Raw genomic sequence first — 24,817 nt, forward strand, 5'->3', positions numbered from 1 at the left:
ATGCTGTTCAGTATTTCTGTTTTATGTGCTTTTATTTTTAAATTAGTAATATAAATACAAAAAAAATATTCAGCTCACGTTGTGTCAACTCAATGGAGAAGATATGTGATCAAAAAGGGAGTACATTCTTTGTGGATTCAACACAAATAACCATTAAGTGATTACTTTTCTGCCTCTCCAATGGTATAAAATGAAACAGAAATATGTAATTTGTCTACTGGGCTTCTTAAATGTACATGCTCAAAATGTGTTATCCCTGCATTCATTCTTTTTCTTTTGTTATTTAAAATGTATTAAACTGGAGCGGTGGAAAACATTCTCTGCCTTATCCACAGCCACTTCATCCTATAGAGGATCACAGTGAACTGGAGTCTGACCCAGCAGACACAGAGCACAAAGGGGGACTGGATGGGATGGCAGTCCATTGCAGGGTACGCACACAGGGACGATATGGACACCCCAATCAACCCAGCCAGCGGGAGGGAAGGTGGGAGAAGCTCCAGAGCACCTGGAGATACCCCACACAAACATGAGGAGAACACATGCATTCCATACTTAACGTGCCCCAGCTCCGAGTCATTTCAAGACCCAATAGCTATGTGGCAGCAGCACTAATCACCATGCCTCCTTCATCATAACTATCCATTTAGTTCAAAGTAATAATAATTTATCAACCCACCTGTGAAATCTTTAGAATAATTTCTGGTTATTTTAGTCATTTAAAAGTAGCTCAATTCAGTAGTAAGAAGATGCATTAGACCATTCAGTACCATTTACTACATCTCTATCCATTTACTATATACTCAGATGATTTCTGCATGACAGCTCTTTAACAGTTCAATTGGAATTATCTTTTCAACTAAATTTTATACTTTGGTGTGGATGTTGAAGCTAAAACATTCTAAAAGCACCTTTCACCGTAGTTCTCAGAAGTGCATTCAGACATACCAAAGAGAATAATATCCCTTGTTGTTTTCTACAAGAAGATTACAAGGCAGGAGCAAGGCAAAAGATTTTATAAATGTTGAAATGCTTCTCACCAGAGCACTTGTAGTAAGTGTTATAAAGGTTAACCAGTTTGAACTGTCACACTGGCTCACACTACAGGATTGTACTCATCAGGTATGTAAAGTACTGTATCTCTGGTGATTTAGACATAGTTTAATAGTGTGCCTTTGTTTTTAATCACCTACTGGGTCTACTGCTTCTGTCAGAAAATATTTACTTTAGATTAAGTGAATTGCATATTATACCTCACACTCAATGGACATACAGTCCATATCTAATGAAGGGTTCACCTGACTTTTTCTGACAGCCAAGATAAATAGTCAACTGGAGACATGCTATGCTTCCTGTAAAAGCACACAATGAGCCTTTCTTGTCATTACAGGTGAAACTGAACCTCCTACTAGCATTACCCATGTAGAAAGACAGCCACAGAAATACATGGTAGTTGTTACTTCACAATGATTAGTTTCAAAGTTAACTGCATTATAAGAGAGCTTCCTGTGCTGTGGAACTTTTAACACTATAAATGGAGAATATCCCCAAACTCAAACACAGAAAGCAATTTGTGTCAATGTTGGCTTAAACAAAACAGCTTTAAAAGGTGAGAATTTTAATTTGGCCTTTTAGTGAGCAGCAAAAATATAGAATTTGCGAGAGAAAGTCTAAAGTGTACTGTAAAATGATGTTATACCACTTGCTATTGTGATACAATTCCAGTGAACCAGAGTCTTGTAAACACTTAAGAATCACTAGAGAGTAAACCTAGGTAGACCGTATTTTACCATTGTTCACAATAATGTTAATCTTTATGTAATTTGTTTATTGAAGTGAGAGGTTAAATACTCCCATATGTAATGCAATTAGCACCTAATGATTATTTTCAGACAGGACAACGGTGTTACAGCACTTCAGTCACAAGTGCAACAGCTGTTTTATGTGGCCTTAGTGCAGATCAGGTGCATAGTTACTGTGTCTATGAGAAATTAACAGAAGAAAATGGTGAATGGACTTCCTGTTTTATTGTTCCCATTATACTGTACCTTGTTTAATACACAACCTTCTATTGGATAAAAGTCAGGAAGAGCCTGAACTTACAGCATTCAAACACAATAAAGAAGGCCTTGTGGAAAGCTATTGTATGTGATAACATATTACGCTTCTGTAGTCTAAGATTGTGAGTACTGTGGTATCTTTTTAGCTAAGTATGCAGGAAATTCTGGGGCAAATAGAAACAATAAAGAGCACCAGTCTACTGCTAGTGTAATCTTGTAATAGAGCAACTTCAATGATAAAAAACTCAAGCTGACAAAAGTCAACTTCTCTATTGCAAGTTTTCTTAAACTGTATTATTTTATTCACTTCTCCTACACTACATGTACTGTATTAAGTTTTTTTTGTATCCGTTCTGGCATAATGGTTATGTTTTAACCATTTAGTCCTAACAAAAACCTGCAATTTCAATAAGGGTGTGTAGATTTTTTATATCCACTGTACATAAACACAACATAATTAATTTGACTTTTTCAGTTTGAGTGCAGAATGACAATTTAAAGAACTGAGAAAAAAAAGAATACCAAAAGTAAAAGAATAAGAGGTTAGTAATGTCTTCCAGTGTGAATGCCTCAAAGGTTTGTAGAGAGAACTGAGACATGTCTACAGAACCCTTTAGGATATTTTGGTATGAGACTTGCTTACTATTGTAAGTATCATAACATCTTTAAGGTTATTCTCAATATCTCTCTACAACCATTTCCTGAGAATCCTCCATATACTGAATTCCCTTGTAAATATGGAAGACATTTTAAAACAAATGAAAATGAGATACAGTAAAAATGTCAGTTACCAGAGAATTGGACACATTGAAACAAACAAGTAAATGAGAGCAATTGTAATGATTAAAAAGAGTCTATTAGTTTTATTGATTATAATTTTGAGATTGCGCAACTATTATCATAAATAGAAAACAAGAAACCTCATGAAAAAGACATTTATTTAAAGAAATTATTTTTAACTGACATGCGGGAGAATATTTTTCTGAGCTTCTCTTTTAGGATATTTTGTTAATACTGTTCTTAAAACATCATCCTTTCCTGAATTGTTAAACCCAGAAAAACAGACTAACGAGATGCCCCGGCACAGGTACTTCCACAGTGTAAATGTCACAGGAGCCGGTTCTGACTCCTGTGTTGTGCTTTATTAAAGACCCTATGCGTGACGGTATAATCCGGAAGGGTCTGGAGAAGGACATCAGGGGAAGATACAGCAGGGTCAGGACGGGCTGACAGACGGGGGGGGGGCAGCCAAGTTCAAAGTGCTCCAAAAAGGGTAATCAGGGAGCAGTCCGTTATCCAAAAGCCAGGAGATCAATCCAGGACGAAGACAGTTAAAATCCCCGGGAACACAGACTAAAAAGCCAGCAGCCGTATCACTCTACAACTCACAACTGGCAACCCACTGAAGCTAAGCAGGTACGAGCCTGGTCAGTACCTGGATGGGAGACCTCTTGGGAAAAACTAAGGTTGCTGCTGGAAGAGGTGTTAGTGGGGCCAGCAGGGGGCGCTCACTCTGCGGCCCATGTGGGTCCTAATGCCCCAGTAGAGTGATGGGAACACTATAATGCAAACAGGCGCCGTCCTTTGGATGAGATGTAAAACCAGGGTCCTGACTCTCTGCGGTCATTAAATCCAAGGACATTTCTTGAAAACTATAGGGGTGTAACCCTGGCGTCCTTACCAATCATGGCCTCCCAATAATCCCTATTTATGAATTGGCTTCATTACTCTGCTCTCCTCCCCACTGAGAGCTGATGTGTGGTTGCTGAACATTGGTGGTGGTGGAGGAGGGGAGTCTCCATTACCTGTAAAGTGTAAACCTGGAGTGTCCAGAAAAGCACTATATAATTGTAAGCAATTAATTAATTAAAAGCATAACAGGACCAGGCACTCTGAGCCTGAGGCACTCTGAGGCACCCCAGACTTAGAAGGTCAGGACGGGGTGAAGGCCTATGCCGTCGGGACCCGAGGTCACTCCTGGACCCGAGGGTAGGCTTCCAATGCTGAGCCAGGAACTGCGGAGACGCTAGGCTTTTAACCAAAATATACACCAGGAAATAATAGAACCTAATCATATCAGAAAAGGGTAGGAGCACCCTCTAGAGGAGGGATGTGGAATGTAACACTATGGACAAGGAGACAGCCACTAGAGGGTGCAATATGTAAACCCGACGATTTTTCTGTAATGTGGAACTGACTGGTTTGAGAATTAAGGAATGTGAGAAAGCACGTGAAAAAATCAAGTGGCAGGTCTGGGCAAAGACTTTAGCCCCCCATCTACCGATGAACCAGTGTAGTGAAAACCTTATTAGGGAAAGGTGTTGTGCAGTAGAAGGAGGCACATTTAGGGGAATGGTAGTGGTGGTACCAAGACCGGAAAGCTTGGTGAGAGATGGCCTATAGAATCGCCGAGAGTCGGATCCGACTGACCGGATAACATCATCATCAGTGGTGGTAACCCTATCCACGCTATTAGCATTCACAAGCGTAAATGTAAATACAGAACACTGAGACGAGACTGATTTCAGTGCTTTTGCTACCCCCTCATTTATTTAAAAGAGATTGACTTTGTATTACAGTAAAAATAAAATAACCTCTTCCGACACGAACATCTTATTCGTTATTGAAACGTTATAACATTATAACTTTGTCATAATGTTTTTTTGCAGCAAATAAAGGACTGACCCATAAATAACGCGTACTGAGAAGAGACGGTTATCTTGAGGGTCTTCCTTGTTGTCCCTCAGCCAATTTAAACAGAGAGTGTGCCTGAGTGACCGGCCCTCGGTCCACTCTGGTAACGGAAAGTTTCCCATCTCGTTACAGCGAACTGGGGAAAAATAATGGTTATGGGTGATAGTTTTCTTTTGCGTCGCACAACAAATCTACTAACAAATGAAATATTGAGTATTATTCATTGTCCTCGTCAGTACGTGACTGTCCTTGAGGATCCTTTTAGATCTAGAGTGCTTTTTTTGCGCGGAGATCCCCAATCTCCCACATTAAATCTGACTGAACAGCTCTTTCTAATTGATCAATTTGTAATGAGCAGACACAAGTTAGAGTAACAGACACTCCAACCATGAGCGTTTTTTCTTTCTGCGGATGTCCATTTGGTTAGAGGTTTGATTTCTGGCAACACACCTAGATGAGAGTAGTTCTGTACTTCAGAAACTGGTACAGAGTTTAAAATCATTACAAATCCCCTTTGACCCTTAAAGAGATAAAAGCAAATTTACAACTATATACACAACAGGAAATCAATTAACTGATGATTAACTCAGCTGAAGCAAAAAACAGAAGATAGTGTTCCCCCTGGACCAATGTTAAGAACCACTGATCTCGAACTTTTTGCATGATGCTGTCACAGCATGTTTTTAGGACATAAGTCATTAGTTACCATATATCAGAAGGACTTTATTTTTTTTGCTTTGGATAGTTCTGGATTTCAGTTCAGAAATAAAACATTTGCACACTGTAGAAAATGACCTCTGCGGTGCAACTTTAACTTGATTGAAAGAATCGCTGTCAGGAATGAAACACATAAACCAGGTGTAGATACACTTTGGAAAGCAACTTTTTAAAAAATAATCACCGTTACAATGTCAAGGTACTGTATAAGGAATTACCTTTAAAATTAATAAGAATTAAGGGGATTTTTTTAATAAGTATTACTTTACATACTAGCTACACACTTATTACACAGAGTATTGTACCTGAAAAAAAGAGTTGCAAGTAAGAAGAGGTCATTGAGCCCATCTAGCCCGTTTGGTAATTTGTAGCTAATTGAACCTATGATCTTCCCCAGTAGTTTATGAAAAGAACCTAGAGTGTCAGCTTCAGCCACTCAGCTGCGTAGTTTATTCCCTAAAATAAATCTCAATTCATTATCATTGCGTGGTATGTGAGCAAGAACTTTTTTTTTTAATTAACCAAACGTTTGGTGGAAATACATTTAAAATCACACATTCTTACCTGATTTACCTGGCAAAATAAAGGAACAAATAAAAAGTGAAAGTGGGAAAACACATTTCTTTCACGCCACTTAAGTGCATATTTTTTATTCATATGCCTTTTACAGGGTGTATTAAAATACCAGCATTATTTAAACCATAAACATTATTAGAAGCCATTTTTAGAAACCATTTTCTTCTTTTAGCTGAAAACATCAAATAAGGGTAAAATTGTTTTGGTGGCTGCGAAGGGCTAGCGTTCTTCCAGGGTGAATATTGTCTGTTGCTTGCCGATATACTGTAGGCTCCGGCTCCGCTGCGACCCTGAACTGGATGACTCGGTTAGAAAACTGATAGACTGAAGTATGGTTTGTGGTCGTTTTAAAAATACCGACTTTCATCGTTTTAAAAAAACGACTGAAGTATGGTTTGTGGTGGTTTTTGCACAAGTGATTTCGTGCCTTCGGAAGTTTTTTTTGCAGCTTTTACAGCATCACTGACGTCAAGTGACAAACACCAGGCGTCGCAGGAATCACAGTTTAGATAAATACTCCGTCCAATTTCCACAAAATGCCAACAGTACTGAAGAAAATCCTATTCCTAGGATGACGTGTTGTTTTGGTGTAAAGCGACAGCTGACTGCTGCCCAGCTGAAGTCTTCGCAGCGGCAGGCACATCTGACATGTCAAGCTGTGAACTCTCGCGAGGTTTACTGACGTGTTGGTGTTGGTTGGTGCAAAAAGAAAAAAAAACAGCGCAGCTTGTCTTCCTTCTTTCTGTCTACAGAAATATGAACACAGACCCATAGGCAGGCCCGGTGGAAACCTGCTCCAAAATCTTCGTGAAAAAGGCGAGGAGCCCGATAGCAGCTGTGCACGGTATTTTAAAACGATCTGATGTGATCTTGAGCAGAGCCCAGCCTGGTTTCTGTCCGTTTCATACATTTGTGACAGGACGAGGCCTCTCCCTTCCATCTACCTGGACTGGGAAATAAAGAGACAGGAACATTTTTGGAGTTACCCCCGTGTTTGATTGGGTGGCATATTTTTCTTTGTAACTATCATTTCCGTTGCTGAACATTCAGAAGACTTCAGTGGAAAACGGGGTTATTTTGGGGGGCTTTTGCATGAGCTAAATGGCGTCAGACACCAGTGACACAGAAGAGTTTTATGACGCTGCCGAAGATGTCAACCTGATTCCTTCCCCATCTGTGTAAGTACCTTGTATTTCTGTATATATTTGTTTCGATTATTCACACCATGGAGCGGCATCTGACTGTTGTACAAGTGCCAACTTCAGTATGTAGACCTAGCGTAGCTTTAGGCAGTATAGTATGCCTTCTTTAAAATAACATCGCGATATACTACAGTAAGGCATCCTCCAAGTATAGACTACCACCTTCTGTTCAAAACGTCTAATTTGGTTATGAGAAGGGAATACTAACTGCTAAATAACATGCTCTAGTTTGCATGGTATTCGTTAATTTATCTTCAAAAAAGCACAGTCTAGTAGCAACAGTATTGACGAATAAAATTTCGAAGCTGTAATTATCAAGGTGGGCCAATTTAGCCCAAAAAACCCCGCAGTCATCTGCATCAGCTGTTTGCATGTATTGAAACTGCAGATGTAAGTGGATAAAATAAACTGAAAATACAAAAAGACATCAGTTTTTTTCATGCCACGTAAGAGTCGCTTGCGCTTCCACCAGTGGAAGCAATATAAGGTGTGACCTGTTGCAATCAATTAGGTGTCTCTAGGTGAAAGATGAAGTCTAGTGGTTCTGCGCAGTACGGGGCTATTTTGGGCCCGTCCTGGATAATGTAGAGTCTTTCCCTCATGTACTCTTAACAGCTTTTAGACACGTACAATAGCGTAGCGACGGGGTAGAAGCATATGCAGAGAGCTACTTTCATAACCTTGGATCGTGCTTGTTAAGAAAACGGGACTGTTGTGAATTCCAGTGTGTAGAGTGATGGCCTGTTTAATGTGGGCGTCACCTCCTGTCATTAAATCGCTTTATGCTGCTGATTGCACGTCTGTAGGCGTTTGTGCTATTGCTTTACAGCCTTTTTATTTCCGTCTCCCAAATGACATTATGGTGGCCACCAGAAAGGTGTGTTTTAAACCACTCTTCGAGTGTCACACCATTACGTACAGGTGACTAAGATGTAGTACCGTGAAGGGGAGTGCTTATTTATCACCTTGATTAGTCTAGACTAGCACATTATAATGGACTGCCATTACTGCAGTAGCAGGGGACAAAACTGTGCCACATTACACAAGGCATGCCAGGAGAGGACCGTTGTACCTGTTGTAATCACCTGTAAACATGTGATTGTTTATTTGTGCTGTATGTAGTAATCTCTCGTTTAACTAGGAGATAAACCTCAGACGATAGCCAGTCTGTTTTGAAGATTTGCAGTGTAATTCAATAACATTCTAGCTTGGCTGACACTGGGTTTTAAATTGTTTAGAGCAAGCACAGTTCTAGAAGACTTGGGCAGTTCATGCACACTTCTGTTAATAGCACCTAATCTGTTGTACCAAGCTGCAGTTATTTACCCAAGATCCTGTTTGGAGTAAAAACCAACGGTGATAACAGCCTCAGGTATTTTGAAATGAGGGCAGCAAGGAAGCAGTGGAGTTAGCATTGCAGTCCTGGGTTTGAGTCCCAGCTAGAGTGAACGTGGGGATTCTGCATTTTCTCCCTTGTATGGATTTCATCCAGGCGCCCTAGCGAGTGTGGAAGGGAGTTGGGTATCCTGTCTTGTTAATCCACCCTTATAAGAGTGTTTCTGGTGCCTTCCTGCCCTGGACTCAGGTTTGAGTGTGGTTCTCTAGGATATGATTCAGAAATGCTTCACGCTGTCTTTTTTTAAATGGCACAGTTAGATGATTGTTTTTTTTCTCTTGCCTGACTGGCGATGTAAATTTTGCATGAATTTACATTAACTAATACAGAGCTGACACCGGAGCATTTTATCCATCCATTCATTTTCTAATGTCTCCATCCAATTTAGGGTTGCAGGGGAGCCTGAGCCTATCCCAGCATGTAACAGGTGCAAGTCAGGAAACACCCTGGATGGGACACCAGTCCATCGCAGGGCACACACTTACACAAACACGCACGTACAGTACTTACACTAAGGGTAAATTTTTGAGAGGCATGCCATGCTAACCACTGCGCCGGCCCATAACATTTCAGTTAAGTATAAAATTAACCTTTTGGAAACCATGCAACTGACGCTCACAGAATAGTAGCTTTCAGAATAATTATTTGTCTGTTTAGTCACTACTGGCAAGGTCCTCTCTCCTTTTGTTTTTGACTGTATTTGCCATACAAGTGATCTTAAGCCCCTTTTGATTGCATTCAAAACCATTACTTCTTTTGTATGCAAAGTACAGTAGGTAGGCAAATTCTCAATTTGATCTTGTATGAGAGAAAATATGAAGGTGAAACATGCTGGCGAGTCAGGAATGTGTGCAGGTCTGTGCAAGACTGAAAGGCCTTCGGGCAGGAGCCTGTGTGCTCTGGAACTTCAGCTGAGGAAGGTGTGGACTTCTCTGGATGCTTGAGGAATGCTACTGTAATTGGGGGTTTCTTTGAAGTTTACTCAGTCCTTTATTTAGATGGCTCCTTAAAACAGACCAAAATCCAAACTAAAATGAAGCACGAGTACATAAAATTGACTATTTCTGGCCAAGCATATTTCTAGTAAATCATAAATTGGTGTTCTCCATGAGAAGTAAGGCCTCCTTTCAAACTTTCTTTATGTTCTATCTAGCTGAATTTGATAATTTCCTGAGAAATTTGTCTTTTCATGTACTGTGTATTATGTTGTAGCATATAAACTTTTGACTTATAACAAGTGGTACTTACAAGAGTAATGAATACTTCTTAATAGTCTCTAAAGATGCTGATTATTAGAGGAAGTTGCAAGTTTTGAAAGATCTGTGATTGTGCTATCCTCTCCTCTTAGTTACATTAAAAAAATAGCTTATTGCTCTATATGTCACTGAGTAAAAAGCAAATAACCCTGCTGTAATGTTCTTAATATTTAGATTTCTTGATTCTTCCCTTCAACATAAAGAAATGGATCCATGTGCCTGTCAAACAGGTAGTGATATTGGGATTCCAGTAATACATGTTAATAATGGGCCAACCAAGACTCAACCATTATTAAATGATGCGTTGTGCTTATTTACCAGAATTACTCCACCCGGAACCTCCCTTTTAACCTTTTCTCTACTCTCAGAGCAGCCTGGAAGGATAAACACATAACTGCTTTACTTCTGCTGTGTTGAACTGCAACTTTGAAATCGGGCTTTTCCGTCTTAAAAAGGGCCAAGGATTTTAACAAGTCTGCCAGACACCTCCCACAGCCAGGCAGTGGTGCAGATTTCTTGTCCTGCAGAATGTTTTTTACAAAAGGGTTCAGTGCTAGCTTCTTAAACAAAGATGAATACACTCTTAATTGCGCTGATGCATATTCTGCCAGCATTATGTTTTTCTTCTTATCTGGCAGAACGACATTACCAATTGCAGAGCATTCACTGTTTAGCCTGCATCAGGCTTGGAGGGCTTTAGCCAAAGCACCTTGATGGTTTAGTTTTATTCCTTTTCATAGGCTATTGTGCAAGAACGCAGAAGGTTTCACAAAAAAGACGAGGAATTGTAAACATAACAAACTATCCTTAAGCATCATCACATTTAAATCATTGCACTTGATTGCTTTGTTTATTATTAGACCTATTCTCATAAAAGATTTCTCCTGGTAAAGACTATGGACTGGTCTGTAGTAAGAATTTAAGAACATCTTGTACAGCCTGACTTTTTATTGTAAAACAAATTGTAAAACCTCTCTACCTTCAGAGGGAGAGGCCAAAGCTTATTTCCTTGTGAACTGAAGGTCCCTGGACAGAGGAGCCTTTGGCTGTATAAATACATTCTACCTATGCTTTGGCAGACCTTAGGTTTTGCTTTTCTAAATGAGGAGGTCATTCTGGTGAGGTGGGGGGAAGCAGTACGGAATGCCTCCTTTGGGAAACATTCTCTGATGGACTGAAACGTGCTGAGCTGTGCATTTTCTCCTCGATTCACCAGAAACCTCCTGCTAAATATCGAGTCAGAACCTCTCCTGCACTCCTGCTCCTCAACTAAAGGATTCCATTGAAAAAAGCAGCACTTTCAGGAAATCTGAAGCAAGGCTTGCTAAATCCTAAAAGTTATATAAGCTACCAAGATTAAGGTTTGTTGTTGTGAAACCAGTTTTTAGGTTCAGATTGGACAAAGAGAACTGACTTCATAAATGCGTTTAAGAGCTTAACTTAGCACACTGGACCTCCGTTACACTTTTGCTGTATGTGGATTTTACTATTTTCAAACAGGTTTCTGTAGAGGTGAAAAACCATCAGGTTGTGAACTGATTCAAAATGACATAATATTGAGGAAGCATTTAAGTACTGTAACATATAGGGACTGTGCTGTGTTTTGTGAAGCAACCTGTCTGTTGTGACCTCATACTAACCTCTGCCCATCGTGAAATGCACGTACTTGTTTGCTATTAGCTTGTTAAGTCTCAAAAAGAACCGAAATCACAATGCAAAAGTAAGCGCAGCGCTTATAGTAAAAAGTAAAGCTGATTATTTCTGTAAATTTTGTCAAGAGCAATAGGTTCCCCTTTCATAAAGATCAAAATGAGATGGAATTCCTCTCTTTCTTAAGCTAAAGAGTCACTTGATCGTGTGTTCATACCTTCTGATATTAAACGTTTTGCAAAATGTTTAATGTTGAAATCACTTTTTTTCTAGCAAAACCAGTTTGTGTGCCTCTGAATTCCACAGCTAGAGCAAAATCTGTTCCCCTCTGTATCCCTAAATCAGTCATGTTCGGGTTTCCTTATTTAGGCATTGACATCCCTCCACACTCACCTTCCAGCTGACTTGTAAGGAGAGCATGCTGGACCTTCAAAAAATAACAATTCAAACCCGATTTGATTAGATTGTTTTACAGGTCAGACTATGTGGTAGGATTAAAAATTAAAAATGATTTTACCTCCTTATATTCTTTTGATTTTGTGGTTACTATTCTGAACATATTTTATTTGCAGGACATTTGCATTCATATTCTATTAATATTTAATCAATAATAATATTTACATATGATTTTTCCTCTAAGGTTAACCATGGCCCTCAAAAATGGTATATATTCTCAGCGATGGATTGGATGATATTAGACTGCACATGTGTCAGGATCTAAAGGAAATCGATTTGCATCCTGGATTTCTAATGTTTTATCTCAGACCTTTGCACTCAGTGGGTGTCATAGAAGGCTGCACTGATTTATCATCTGGTGGCTGATAAATCTTAAGCCGGGTTTTAAGTCTCATCCCTTCATAATTTATTCGCTTGCAATCAAAAGTTGTCCACTCCCTGTCGCTTGGAGAGCCTTACAGAAGTACTTGCCTACTTTCCATGGTGTCAGATTTTGTTGAAATACAAATGATCAAATGATGAAAACACGTTTTTTAAAGTGAATGTTTTTAACCATAACTTGGATGGAAGGGAGTGAATACTTGTGCAAAGTGCTGTATAAGTGAAATGTAAAATGTAAAGTGTGGTGTTTTTATTTGGTTACCGGAACTTGTAGCACATTTAGAAAGAAAATACACTGATCAGCTTCAGTGACTGCCTCTGTAATTTACAAAATTTGTTCACATAGCCCCCTTCCTTGTTTCTGTTACCTTGTTTCTCTTTTTTGTGAGCTCCCTCTTTCCTTTTCTTTACTGGCATAGTGCTGTAAGAGTGTTGTAATCAAGTTGTAACATTATTATTTCAATGATGTTTTCATCAGAAAAAAATACATTTTGGCCTTCGGGAGGGAATGCTTATTTTTCCACAGTTTTTTTTTTCCAAACAAACCTCTCTGTAAAGCAAATCACAAGGTATTTGACCTCGATTTTTTTTAGAGATCTGCTGACCAGTCTTTCCTGAGAGCAAAAGTGAAGGCAAGGTTTTTTAAAGCACTTCAGAAAGTAGTAACTTTAATATATTTACAGTATGACAGCAAAAGATATGTGTTATTGACCTTGGTTTTCTTTTTGCAGTGTTGCATATGTCAGACTTGCCATATATCTTATGGCAGTTAAAAAAACCTGCTAATTTGTATTTTTTTTTCCTGTTAAAAGCAGGCTGCATGAGCAGCTGATCCCTGCCAGGAAATGGGAAACAGCTGATCGGCGAGACTTGTCGCATACTGTAATTAAGCATCGCCATTCATCTAAACAACGGTTTAATAATTTACAGTATGTGCTAATATGAAAATTCCAGCTTTTGCCTTTCATGATACGTTAGTGCTTTTCCAGGTAAAAAAAAAAAGAGAACATTAATAATAATTTTTTTATTGATGAACCCAACCCCACAGCTGCATTTTTCAAATTAAAACCAGACCACAGCATTTGCTTCACCTTCAAGAGGTTTGTTATAGTATATGACAAAGGTGTTACTAATACCTGTAAATGATGAAAAGCGTTAATGATAAAGATTTGTTCTGAAACAGCTTAGGCCTTCCAAATGTAAGCCTGCACGTAGAAAAGGAGCTTATCACACAACAGAGCACTGAAAAATATTGGATTGGTACTTCAGAAACATCTGTGTTTTTAATTTGATTAGACTCTTGTTCCCTTCTTTGGCAGGGGTTTTAAATTATGCATGAAGGATGAAAATCCCAGGTTAATAGTGCTTTCCATACAGAATTGTACAGAGTGCAAAGAAATTGTCAGAAGAGGGAGAGGGTATTGTTCTGTGGTACTTCAGTGAAAGTTACATTGACTTGGTAAAAAAAAAACGTTACCCTATTAATTGTGGACTTCAAATAATGTCAAATTCTGTGGGCACCCCAGAAAAAAACCTTACATGCCCCCCATGTCTGTTGCAACAGTTGACATTGCGTGTTAACATGTTTGAAAATTGTATAAAAAATATACACACAGGCAAGAGTTTGCTGTCAGAAACTCCAGGTCCACTCAGGAAATAATAACATTTTATTTTTATTTACCTCTTTAAATTAGAACCCAATTACTCCAATTATTCTATTCACATATATGGCAAATTAAACACCCTTGACGATGCCTTTCTCTAACATGCAGAGATGTGACGTTGTTTTGATCTAAAATGCATTTCGAGGTTCATGAAAGTTATTAAATTGGAATTTCTAAACTGTCTGCCTTCTGCAATGCAATTACTTCCAAGGTGCAGTTGTTACCAAAATAATAAAGCCACTGGAGAGCCCTGGAGGGCACTGAAATTGTTGCTCTCAGCAGTAGAATGAATTAAAAACACACCATGACAGCCATGTAATTACTCAGCATCTTAACTGCTGGACCAACTCTTTGGTACATAAACTGCTACATGAGCATTCCTGGGGGTTCATTTATTTATTCACTCAGACGTCTGAATGATCAGCAATCAGTTTTTGACCACGCAAAAAGTTAGGAAATGCCACCCAGTCATTTATGCTATAAACGAAAAACTTGCACTGTATGTCCCGTGAGCATACCTGTTGTCTGTTCTGCCTAGAACCCCTGAAGAATGAAATGGAGTGCTCCTTTTTAATGCTTTTTTAAGCAAATAGTAGGTTCCTTTATTCCCTGACTGCACCATTTGTTAACCTTGCAAACTATCATGTGTTTAAAAACTGTTGAATGTATAATGAACTGGGTTACAGAGCAACACAGCAGGAAACACTCTTGTGTGTTTGAAAGTCCTTTTTCTTTTCACTGTCTGTAAGAATGTATTTAAATACAACTTGTTATGGTATTCTCAATCATGTAAACATTGAACTTTGCTATTTTAATTTGATGTTATATAGAATAAGCCACACTCATTCTACCACATAAATGCTGCAGATCTTTATTCCAGATGTACTGTAGGCTTTGATATTGTGACTTTGAATTATATTGAATTTACAACTGTTTTAAAACTGATTATATCATTTGTTTTTTTTTGTAGGTCACCGGCAAAATTTGTTCTTCCCCCGGCAAAGGTATGAAGTTTTTTTTTACAAGTGAATATACATTATTTGTAATTATTTGTTATTAAAACTCTTTTTAACTTACCTTAAAACTATACAGTTGAGTTAATCAAGAAATGATTGTCAAAAGCTGTGAACAAATGTATATTCTTATACAGCGCCTTTTATGCCAAGGCATCCCACCGTGCTTTGCAAAAGTGAAAGACATGCCAGAATAAATCCATTTACACGTAATTACAAATAGTAAAAAAAAGCCCAACATGAATTAAGCATTAATTGGCCTAGTAGTCTCTTGCCCTAAAATCATTATTGAAAACAAGACTCTCAGTATTCCCCTGCTGAAAAACCTAGCAGATGGAAGGAACTGCTGTTGCAGGAATGTGATTTGTAAAAGAATGTTTGTTTTTCGAAGTGGGAGGGCATACCAGGACTATTGGCCACTGTTGATTAATTGTAGTTGAGTTGGAGTGCCATCCAGGAGGCTCCTTCCTTGTCAGTTATTATATGATATATTTTTCTGGCTGATGGCTTTTTCTAAGACTGTTTTCAGTGTAATTATCCTGTCCCATTATGACTTGTGGTGCTTTGCAGGTGAATGTAAAATGTTACAGTACCTAATGATGAAGTAAAGGTTGATACACCTTTAAGCACAAATACAGATGTTACATAATCTAAAATGTGCTTGTCATATAGAGTGGATGAAGTGGAAGAGATTAAAAAAAGGGAGATTTTTTTTAAGGAACTGGACAATATATATTAGAGCTGCATGTATACAAATGTAGCTGTGTTTCATTATGAATACCCAAGACAAACATTACCTTCCTGTTTTCAAATTAACCTGAAACTGTTCTTTAGTATTAGTACTTTACATGACGGACAAGGTTATTTTTTTTTAATTGTCTTTCCTCCCTACTGGTTCTAGAATGTTCTTTAAGTCAAACGGTTTGGGTGGCGAATTCAGGCGGGCGCGGAATCTGTCGTAAATTCATGTGTTAATTACTGACTCCAAGGGTGGTCGTGAAGGAGTGGTGGTTCCCGCATTTTCCCAACATCCTCTTTCGCAAGTGTGCTCCCAACTGCGTGATTAAAGTCTTGACAAAAGTACTGAAAGTGAAAGTTTGGGAGTCGTGTGTTCACTATTATTGAAACAGTGCTATTGTCGTTTTCCAGACGCTTTGACATTGATTTTTTTTTTAAAAAAAAAAAATATTTCATTTATTGACTCGCCATAGTCCACCTCATTATTGCTTGACTCAAGTGAAGTATAGCTTCACATTGCAAAAGAAGAAGCAGTTTTCTCTTGACTGTATTTCAGCTTTAAGAAGTATGAATGAGACAGCTCAACTGCAGGAATTTCAGGCCCAGTACCTTTGTGCCTGAGGTGTCTGATTTTGTTTTAGTGTACGTGTACTTTTTTTAAAACGGTTCAGTTCCATAGAGGAATGACCTTGATAATTTTTTAAAGAGGTCGCAGTATACAGGAATAAGGTTATCAGATCTCACTTCAAGGCTGTTAGCCAGAAAGCCAGAAAATGTTTGTTTTGACTGAAACGTTTTTAAGCAGCTTTCAAGAAATGACTGGTTCTCTGTCAGGCATTATGCTTTGCTGCTGGTGTGTGCAGATACATCATATTGAATTGCCCTCAAGGTCCAAACAGAGGTGAAAGGAAAAGTACAAAATAGTTATGCAATGCACTCTTTTTTTTTGCTGCAGTGCTTTTCATGTATATCTGTTTAAGTTTAGTTCTAATGCAAGCTATCTCTACTACTACAATAAAATGGAACATTTTTATCTTAATCTTTGGGCTTTAATCATTCTGCGTCAGAGCAAAGAACACACTCACGTTTCCCATTTGTGCATTTTAAAATCTCTTTTTAAGCAGGTTTTGATGATGAAAATATAATGATAATGTGCAAGAGGCTGAAGTTCAGCAGACATAATAATAAAAGCAGCCTTTCAGGATTTCAGGTTTCTTGAGTTCTGAGCAGTTTCATATACAGTATGCAGAGGTATTAAGCCAGTCCAGACTAACTTGTTCTTCCCAAATCTTCAGATGGATTACGAACCTGGAGACCTGGAACTCTCAGTAGGTCCTAAGCAATGTAATGTGGATAATGTGGAGGTCAAACTGCCTTGGGATTTCTCCTTCCTATATGTTGTTCAGTACTGAAATTTTGAGTTGGTTAAGTACCCTATAAATGCTCCCCTCAGTGTCATTATTTTCCAATTTCTTCTTTGAAATGTTTGACTTGCAGGTAAAATTTAAAATGGGCACAGACCAATGAAGAAAAGCCGATACTTCTTTTCACACACGTTTTCCCAGTATCACATTGATTCAGAACATACCAGCCTTTAACAATCTGAATTTAACCTCTTCTCAGCACAGTTTTGTCTGCATTCTGCATATTGTATGACATGGAAGAAAAATGATTTATAGGTGTTGGTTTTCAAAATAACTATGCAGGACTAATCGTAGTACAATTTAATGTATACTAATTTTTAAAGGAGCCTACCCATCCATTTTCATCCAGTACAGGGTAGAGGGGGAGCCAGAGCCTATCCAGGTAAGCACGGGCAAAAGGCAGTATACACCCTGGATAGGACGCTAGTCTATCAAACACTTGCGCACACTCGCGGCAGGGCCAGGTTTTGCAGAAGCCAGTTAACCAGCGGTACCAGTAGGTACTGGCCTGGAGGAACCCCACGTGAACATGGGGAGGACAAATCCAAGGCAGAACAGCTTAGGAATCGAACCTGGGGCCCCAGCACTGCAAGGTAGCAATGCTAACCACCGCCCCACTGTACTGCCCTTTTAAAGGCACCATACATTTTAATTTCTTCCAGGCGCACTGATATACTGTATGTAAATGTCTTGGATGTGCACATCTACTGATTGGGGCTAATCTGAAATATTGGGTGATGAATTCAGATTAATAAAGAATATTATCTTTGAAAAAATGTGAGCAGAAAAAGTGGGTTGTATCTGGCAGTTAACATGTTTTAATTAACTGTGTACAGTTTAAGTGATTTGGCATTAAAAAAGGGGAAAATCAGAAATAATATTAGGAGAAAAGTTTGAGGGAAAACATCAGTGGTTATGTTCAAAATGTTATGGCCTGAATTTCAGACAAGCAGTAATTACAATCTGCTTGTCTCTATCTTTACTAAAATTATTTGCCTTGCTAAGTTTTGCAGCAAAACCATTTTTTTGGAAAGAGTAACTATGGGGGTTGTGCATCAGTGTTGCACACAATTTACTTTTGAGTCTTGTAGTGTTTGTGGAGAACAGTCCTTCCCCACTGATGTCACTGACAGCTTTCAGTCATCTTTTAGAGCCCCTGAATCTGTTTTTCCTCTTCTGTCAGTACAATCAAGAGTTTTACAGCACACATACGTCTTAGAAGATACCGGCATGCCTTCTATAGGAAGATACAACTAGAATAAAGCGCCAGTATTATTTCTGGTTAAAAGCACTCCTTGTGCTTTTTATTTAAAATTTTGTGCTCTGTAGCCAAACAGAAGCAGATTTTTTTCTCCTGTTAAACAAGAGTTGTTGGCTCAGCTGTTAATGATGCACTTAAAAGAATGTGTAAAGCCATTCCAATAGCTAAAGTATGCCTTAGTTACAGTATAGGGATTACCATTTTTTTTCTTTCTCGGTAATTGTTAATTCCTACACTACACAAATCTTCTGCTTAGAAAACTACTCATACCTAACATAAGCAAATACAGTAGATGCCAGTGTTTCTAAAAAATCATGATTTTAATCAATTTTGCGGGGTTATACTTTGTGGCACAAGATATTTTTTCTTGTGGGAATGACAGAGAGCTCCTTGTGCTTCAGGATGCCCCAGGAGGTGGGTTTGCTGACACACGTTTGCTGACATTCGTGGCAAGAGTATGGTACTTAAATTCTATGGCTTCATTTTCTGGAGTTTCAGCCCCCAAGAGGGAAAAATGAAAGTGGTTCAAGGTAGAGCTGGGCGATAATTCGATAACGATAATTATCGCGATATAATTTTCCTCGATATAATTTTAATGAAAGTTCGATAAATGTTCGATATATATGTTTATGGTTTGCGCATGATATGCGCATGCGCACAAAATACTGCGCAAGTGCGCGTGCGTGTTGCAGACCAGGCAGCTAACAGATTTGTTTAATGTTTCTGCTGTTTGGCAAGTGTTTGTTGTGTTCTTAAAATAAAAAGTTGTTTAATTTACCAATTAACTGTCTGGTTTCTTCAACTTTCACTCAGGAGAAAAAATCTGCCTTTAAACTTAAATAACTTAAATAATAAACTTAAAAAATAATGATTTGACATTTATCGTGATAATTATCGATATCGACTGATATGAAAATTTTTATCGTGATTATGTTTTTGGCCATATCGCCCAGCACTAGTTCAAGGCCATGCATTCAGTGAAACCAGTCAATATACAATGATTACAGTGTGTGGTCCATCGTGTGGAATGTGCTGTGAAGGGAGCAGTTGGATTTATCACCTCCTTGATCAAATATTTAAAAAGTAGGAAGTCCTCAGTCTAGCTCATTTTGCTTGTCATCATGCTGCTTGCTGGATACATTGTTTGAAAGAGAGGGCTTTTGCTTTACTGCTGAGCTCCTTAAGGCAACCCTGTTTGTGTGCATTTCTGCACAGCGTGAAGTTCAGGTACCGGGCTGCGTGTACAGCCCCTTGCCACAAGATACTCCCTACTGACGTGTCAGGCTGTGCTACGCTGCCAAACGCCTGGCTTTGAAACGCACCCTCATCTAGCTCTTGTGTGTGCTTGGAATGTTCTGCAGAAGATGCTGATGGTATTTCCTTGGAGAGCCTTGCACATTCTTTAGCAGTGAAGCAAAAAAAAAGAAACTTGTTCAGTCACATCCCTGCAGCTAGCGTTGTGGATTTTGATGTTGGAAGGTTCTAGGACTATAGATCCTCTAGAAATTTCAACAGGAGTGGAACTGCTGTGAGAAGATTTTCCTTAAAAATTAAGAATTTTCTTTATCTACTTTGGCTACCTGTCACTACATAATACTAGAATAACATTAGAGGTGGTATGAGGATGCCTTCACTATGCAAAATAATCACTACTGTGGATCACACAACTCTGGACTACAGCTCCAAGGGATGATCACTACTGTGATCAGTCTGGCCATTACATAGTCATCATGCCTTAACAGACCTCTGTACAGATATGCTGCATCATTACAGAAGATAATGAGCTGGGTATTTGGATCATATTGGTCTCAGTGATGATCATTTTCTTTTAGGTGATGGCAGAAGACGTTTCTTCTGTACCACCTTGAATCCACAAGCAGCTCACAACATTGAGTGCAAGTCCCTAGCCTCAGACTTGTCCTTAGGACTTAGGACTTTACCCAATAAACACTAAATTTATTTTAGGAGAAATTGTGTGCAAAGTGTGTTTTGCATTTCTGGGCAAGTTCAACACTGTGCAAGATGCAGAACATGATATTTGACTTCCTTTGTGGTCATGTTTACTGTGCAACTTCAGATTATCGTTATCAATGTAATGTACCCAAATGTCCAGGAAGGATATTTTTTTCCTGTTGCTAACTCTTATTCGTGGAGGGGTGGGGGATAAATTTAATCTGATTTTCAAAAATCAAGCAGATTTTTATGTTTGTTACTATGCATATATTTATTAGTCATCATTATTATTTTTTTATGCTTTCATTCCTAGACTTTTAGAGGTTCACTTTACAAGCTTATAATGTAATTGTAATTTTATAGAGGATACATAAACTGTAAAACTTAATTTGGATGATAAAGGGTTTATTTTCTGTCAATAGCAAAGGACAGCTGTCTTTTTTTTTTAATTGACACTTTAACAATAACAATTGTCATCATTGCTTGTTTTCTGAAAGCTCGCTTTGCGGAGGAATTAAAATAATACTAGGCATGCCACTTTTCATCCTGTCTCCCTTTTCAGTTGTCAGCAGGTGCCACCCCACTTTGATGATTCATTAAGACCTACTGGTTAGAAAGTTTTCTGTAGATCATTGCCTCTTTTTCTTGCTTGCTATCTTCAAAAGCCAGGTGAAATGGTAAAGTTACAGCTTATAGTATTACAATATTGTTTTCAGATATATATATTTAAGATATATTGTTATATCTTATACAGTATATACTGATGGGGAAAAAAGAAACGCAACACCTCCTCCTCCACTCTCTGGCCCTCCCGTCTGCGTGGAACAGGCTGAAGAGTGACTCATCCGGGAAGAGGACCTGATGCCACTGCTGACGAGTCCATCGCAGCCTCTGTCTGGCCCAAGCCAGTCGAGTGTGACGTCTAGGAGGTGTGAGCAGAGGGCCTCTGACAGGTCGCCTTGCTCTAAGGCCAGCAGCATGGAGCCTCACTGTTCTGTCACTGATGTGGGCATAGTGTCTGCTGGCAGTTTAAGCAGCAGTACAGGTGACAGATCTGAAACGATCTCTCAGATGGACCAGTCTGATGTGGCGGTCCTGCTCTGGTGGCCTTTTTCTTGCAGTGACCTAAGCTTTGAATTAAGGCCTTTTTAAGGGTGACCTAATCAGGCATTGTTCCACCTGGACCTCGTTGGGGTAAAAGTTTACCTAACGAGCTTTCGTGTGACTGGCAAGTTGCAGTGCCTCACTGTACAAGCTGTATTGCTGGTCAGAGGGCTTAAAACAAATTGACTTTTTGTGAAAGTACATAAGCTATAACTATAGTATTCTCATTACTGAAAATGTTGCGTTTCTTTTTTCCATCAGTATATACGTATAATATATTAAGATATTTGTATTTAAGATACATTGTATAAGATACAGATATACAACGTATTTAGATTTACTGTTCACCTCTTGCGCTGATTACAATTTTTTTTTCTTTCACCGGTAATTTGACAGATTTGATCAGAGCTCAGTCTTGTGATCCGTAAATCATTAACACGTAGGGCCTCGGCTAAATTTCCAATTTTATATATTTTTTTGTTTTATAAAATTTACATTTTATATAGCTTGGCGCAAGTGTTGATAGATCGCCCAGTCCACTAGGCTCAATCACAAACCAGATAAAAGTCTTTTGGATGTTTAAAATGACTTTTTATGGATGATACTCCTACTTTTGGCCGGATTAATGTCTATTTAAAACATATTTTTTCTATTCCTAATCTGGCCTGTGATGGTTTTAAACTAGACTTGATTTTTTATACAGCACATCTTGCTTGCGTTACTTATTACACAATAAATAATGATGCCATGATATCTGTTTCGGTATATGAGAGTAATTTCTTCAGTAAGGTTTTTAGTTTTACTTCTTTTCCACATTCATAAGCATCTCCAAAATTACGATATGGCAATATTATCAGGGAAAACCTTCCACGCTGGGAGACAGAGGTGTTTAAGGGCCGGATTTCCTCCCTAACTGACTGTGTGCTGTGCATTACAGGAGAGCCAAGAGAGAAGAGTGCAGGATGCTGTCCCAGACTCCCAACAGCAAGAAGAAAAACCAGATGACCCTATTGAGGTTTGTTTCACTCATGCAGTTTGAGCTCTCCCAGTACAAAGTCACTTTCACAGACCCCCGCGTGTCCTTATAAGAGAATTCCAGACATGCTTTGGTAAGATACTGTTGGGTGATAAGGGTTTTTTCCCACTCATAGCAAGGATGGCTCTTTTTGTGATTGGAGAATTTTGTCTTGTGCTAAGGACGAAACCTCTAGCATTGAGCCAGGTCCTCAGCAAATCAAGAGAAGGAAAATATTAATTGTGCTGCATCCAAAGATCATAAGCACTACATAAGTGGAACTGAAGGTCAGGATCCCTGTTAAGCATGTATGCTGTAAAATAAGGTTACCACACTTACCATTCTGGATCTTGAAATGTCAAACAGTTTTAAAAATCAGGATGAGTTTTTTTTTTTTAAATCAGACGGCGATAGCTGGTAAACTATCCTGTTAAAAAATGTTGTGTATAAAGCCTTCAAACCTGAAACATTTTAAATGTCCCAAATATGTTGGAGGCTAAAGGCTGAAATGGATTGATTACAACTGCTTCTGAAAATGTATGTTAATCCCCCTTTTAGGGCATTCAAAGAAACAGGAGTAAAACGCGAGGAGTATGAAATATACTTGATGTCTGTATTTTGACTAGGATTAGAAATTTGTAAAATGAACTGTAACTATAACTAGCCTAATGTTATCATGTTCTAGTCAAGGACACCATATCCAACAAAGCATACATGCATGACTTAATGTGTTTCATTGAATGTTGAATTGCTAATTCAGCTTTGCTTCTTGGTTTCTGCAAATATGTAAGATTTAACTTTAACGTACTTTGCAAACACGAAGAGGCCATTTAGGATCATATTTATCATTTGGATTTTAGTTCCTAAGTGATGTTATCAGTTTCCATAACATTGGTATGTAGTTTGTCCTGGCCACCCACAGCCCTTTTTGTGAAGAAGTGCCTCCTGTTTTTGCAATAGGAATAACAGGAATAACAGGTTTTTACTAATTGTTTTGTGGTCATTATTAAAATTGTCGGTGTATAGAAAACTGATTCATGCTAACAGCTGCGTAGTAATTTGCATGCCAGCACTGTTCACACGGATGGATGAGTACTGTGTACCTCGGGTAAATAATTTATTACATCTTGCTTTTGTGTTTTTAAAAGACACTCACCCAAAGCAAATTACCGTCTCCAGCAGCCGGATGAGCAAACTAGAACAATTAAGTGTCATTTTGAAGATCTTAATTTTCTTTAATTAATGAAAAACATCACCCAAGCTCCTAGGGTTTGCATGAAGACAGTGGCAAAGCCTTTTTTTAAGGCTTTTTTAAGGCTAATTATCATTTTTATTATTTTTTGTATTACTAGAAAGGAGCCTGCTTTATTATGACTTATTTCCCCTTATATATTTTATTTTATATATACTGATATATAATAATTTATTTCCTTTCTTCTCATTTTTTTCCATGCTAAAGCCCCTAAAAGTAGTATAATAATAATAATAATATAAAAATAATAATAATAATAATTACTTACACTTATATAGCGCTTTTCTGGACACTCCACTCAAAGCACTTTACAGGTAATGGGGACCACCACCACCAATGTGCAGCATCCACCTGGATGATGCGACGGCAGCCATAGTGCGCCAGAACGCTCACCACACATCAGCTATCAGTGGGGAGGAGAGCAGAGTAATGAAGCCAATTCATAGATGGGGATTCACAGCTATTTGGAGGCCATGATTGGTAAGGGCCTATGGGAAATTTGGCCAGGACACTGGGGTTACACCCCTACTCTTTTCGAGAAACGCCCTGGGATTTTTAATGACCACAGAGAGTCAAGACCTCGGTTTTACGTCTCATCCAAAGGACGGCGCCTGTTTACACTATAGTGTCCCCGTCACTATACTGGGGCATTAGGACCCACATGGATCGCAGGGTGAGCGCCCCCTGCTGGCCCCACTAACACCTCTTCCAGCAGCAACCTTATTTTTTCCCAGGAGGTCTCCCATCCAGGTACTGACCAGGCTCACACCTGCTTAGCTTCAGTGGGTTGCCAGTTGTGAGTTGCAGGGTGATATGGCTGCTGGCTATTAGTAATGTGGTTTTGTTTTTTTTACATGCGGGTTGTCTTTGTCCTCATCTCAAATGTAAATATTTTCTTGAAAACTACAGTTGCTGGGAAGAGATTTCAAACAAGGCAATTTCACATATTCTTTCATTTCCAAAAATGTACTGTAATGTCCCACCAAGAGTTTTTTTTCAAGAAAA

The 24,817-nt window shown here is 38.7% G+C and overlaps 1 protein-coding gene across 1 annotated transcript in view; it reads left to right on the top strand.

Moving 5' to 3' along the window:
- Positions 1 to 6,724: 6,724 nt before the first annotated feature.
- The window catches only part of wdr44 (WD repeat domain 44), a 47,821-nt gene continuing 29,728 nt past the window's right edge, over positions 6,725 to 24,817 (top strand). Inside the window, exons 1-3 of the mRNA XM_088925313.1 lie at positions 6,725 to 7,225; positions 15,023 to 15,056; positions 22,483 to 22,560. Coding sequence (XP_088781439.1) covers positions 7,149 to 7,225; positions 15,023 to 15,056; positions 22,483 to 22,560 — 189 coding nt within the window. The 5' untranslated portion in view covers positions 6,725 to 7,148. The remainder of the gene's footprint in view (positions 7,226 to 15,022; positions 15,057 to 22,482; positions 22,561 to 24,817) is intronic.

The sequence above is a fragment of the Atractosteus spatula genome, chromosome 9 (genome assembly GCF_055471065.1).
Source record: "Atractosteus spatula isolate fAtrSpa1 chromosome 9, fAtrSpa1.hap1, whole genome shotgun sequence".
NCBI lineage: Eukaryota > Metazoa > Chordata > Actinopteri > Semionotiformes > Lepisosteidae > Atractosteus > Atractosteus spatula.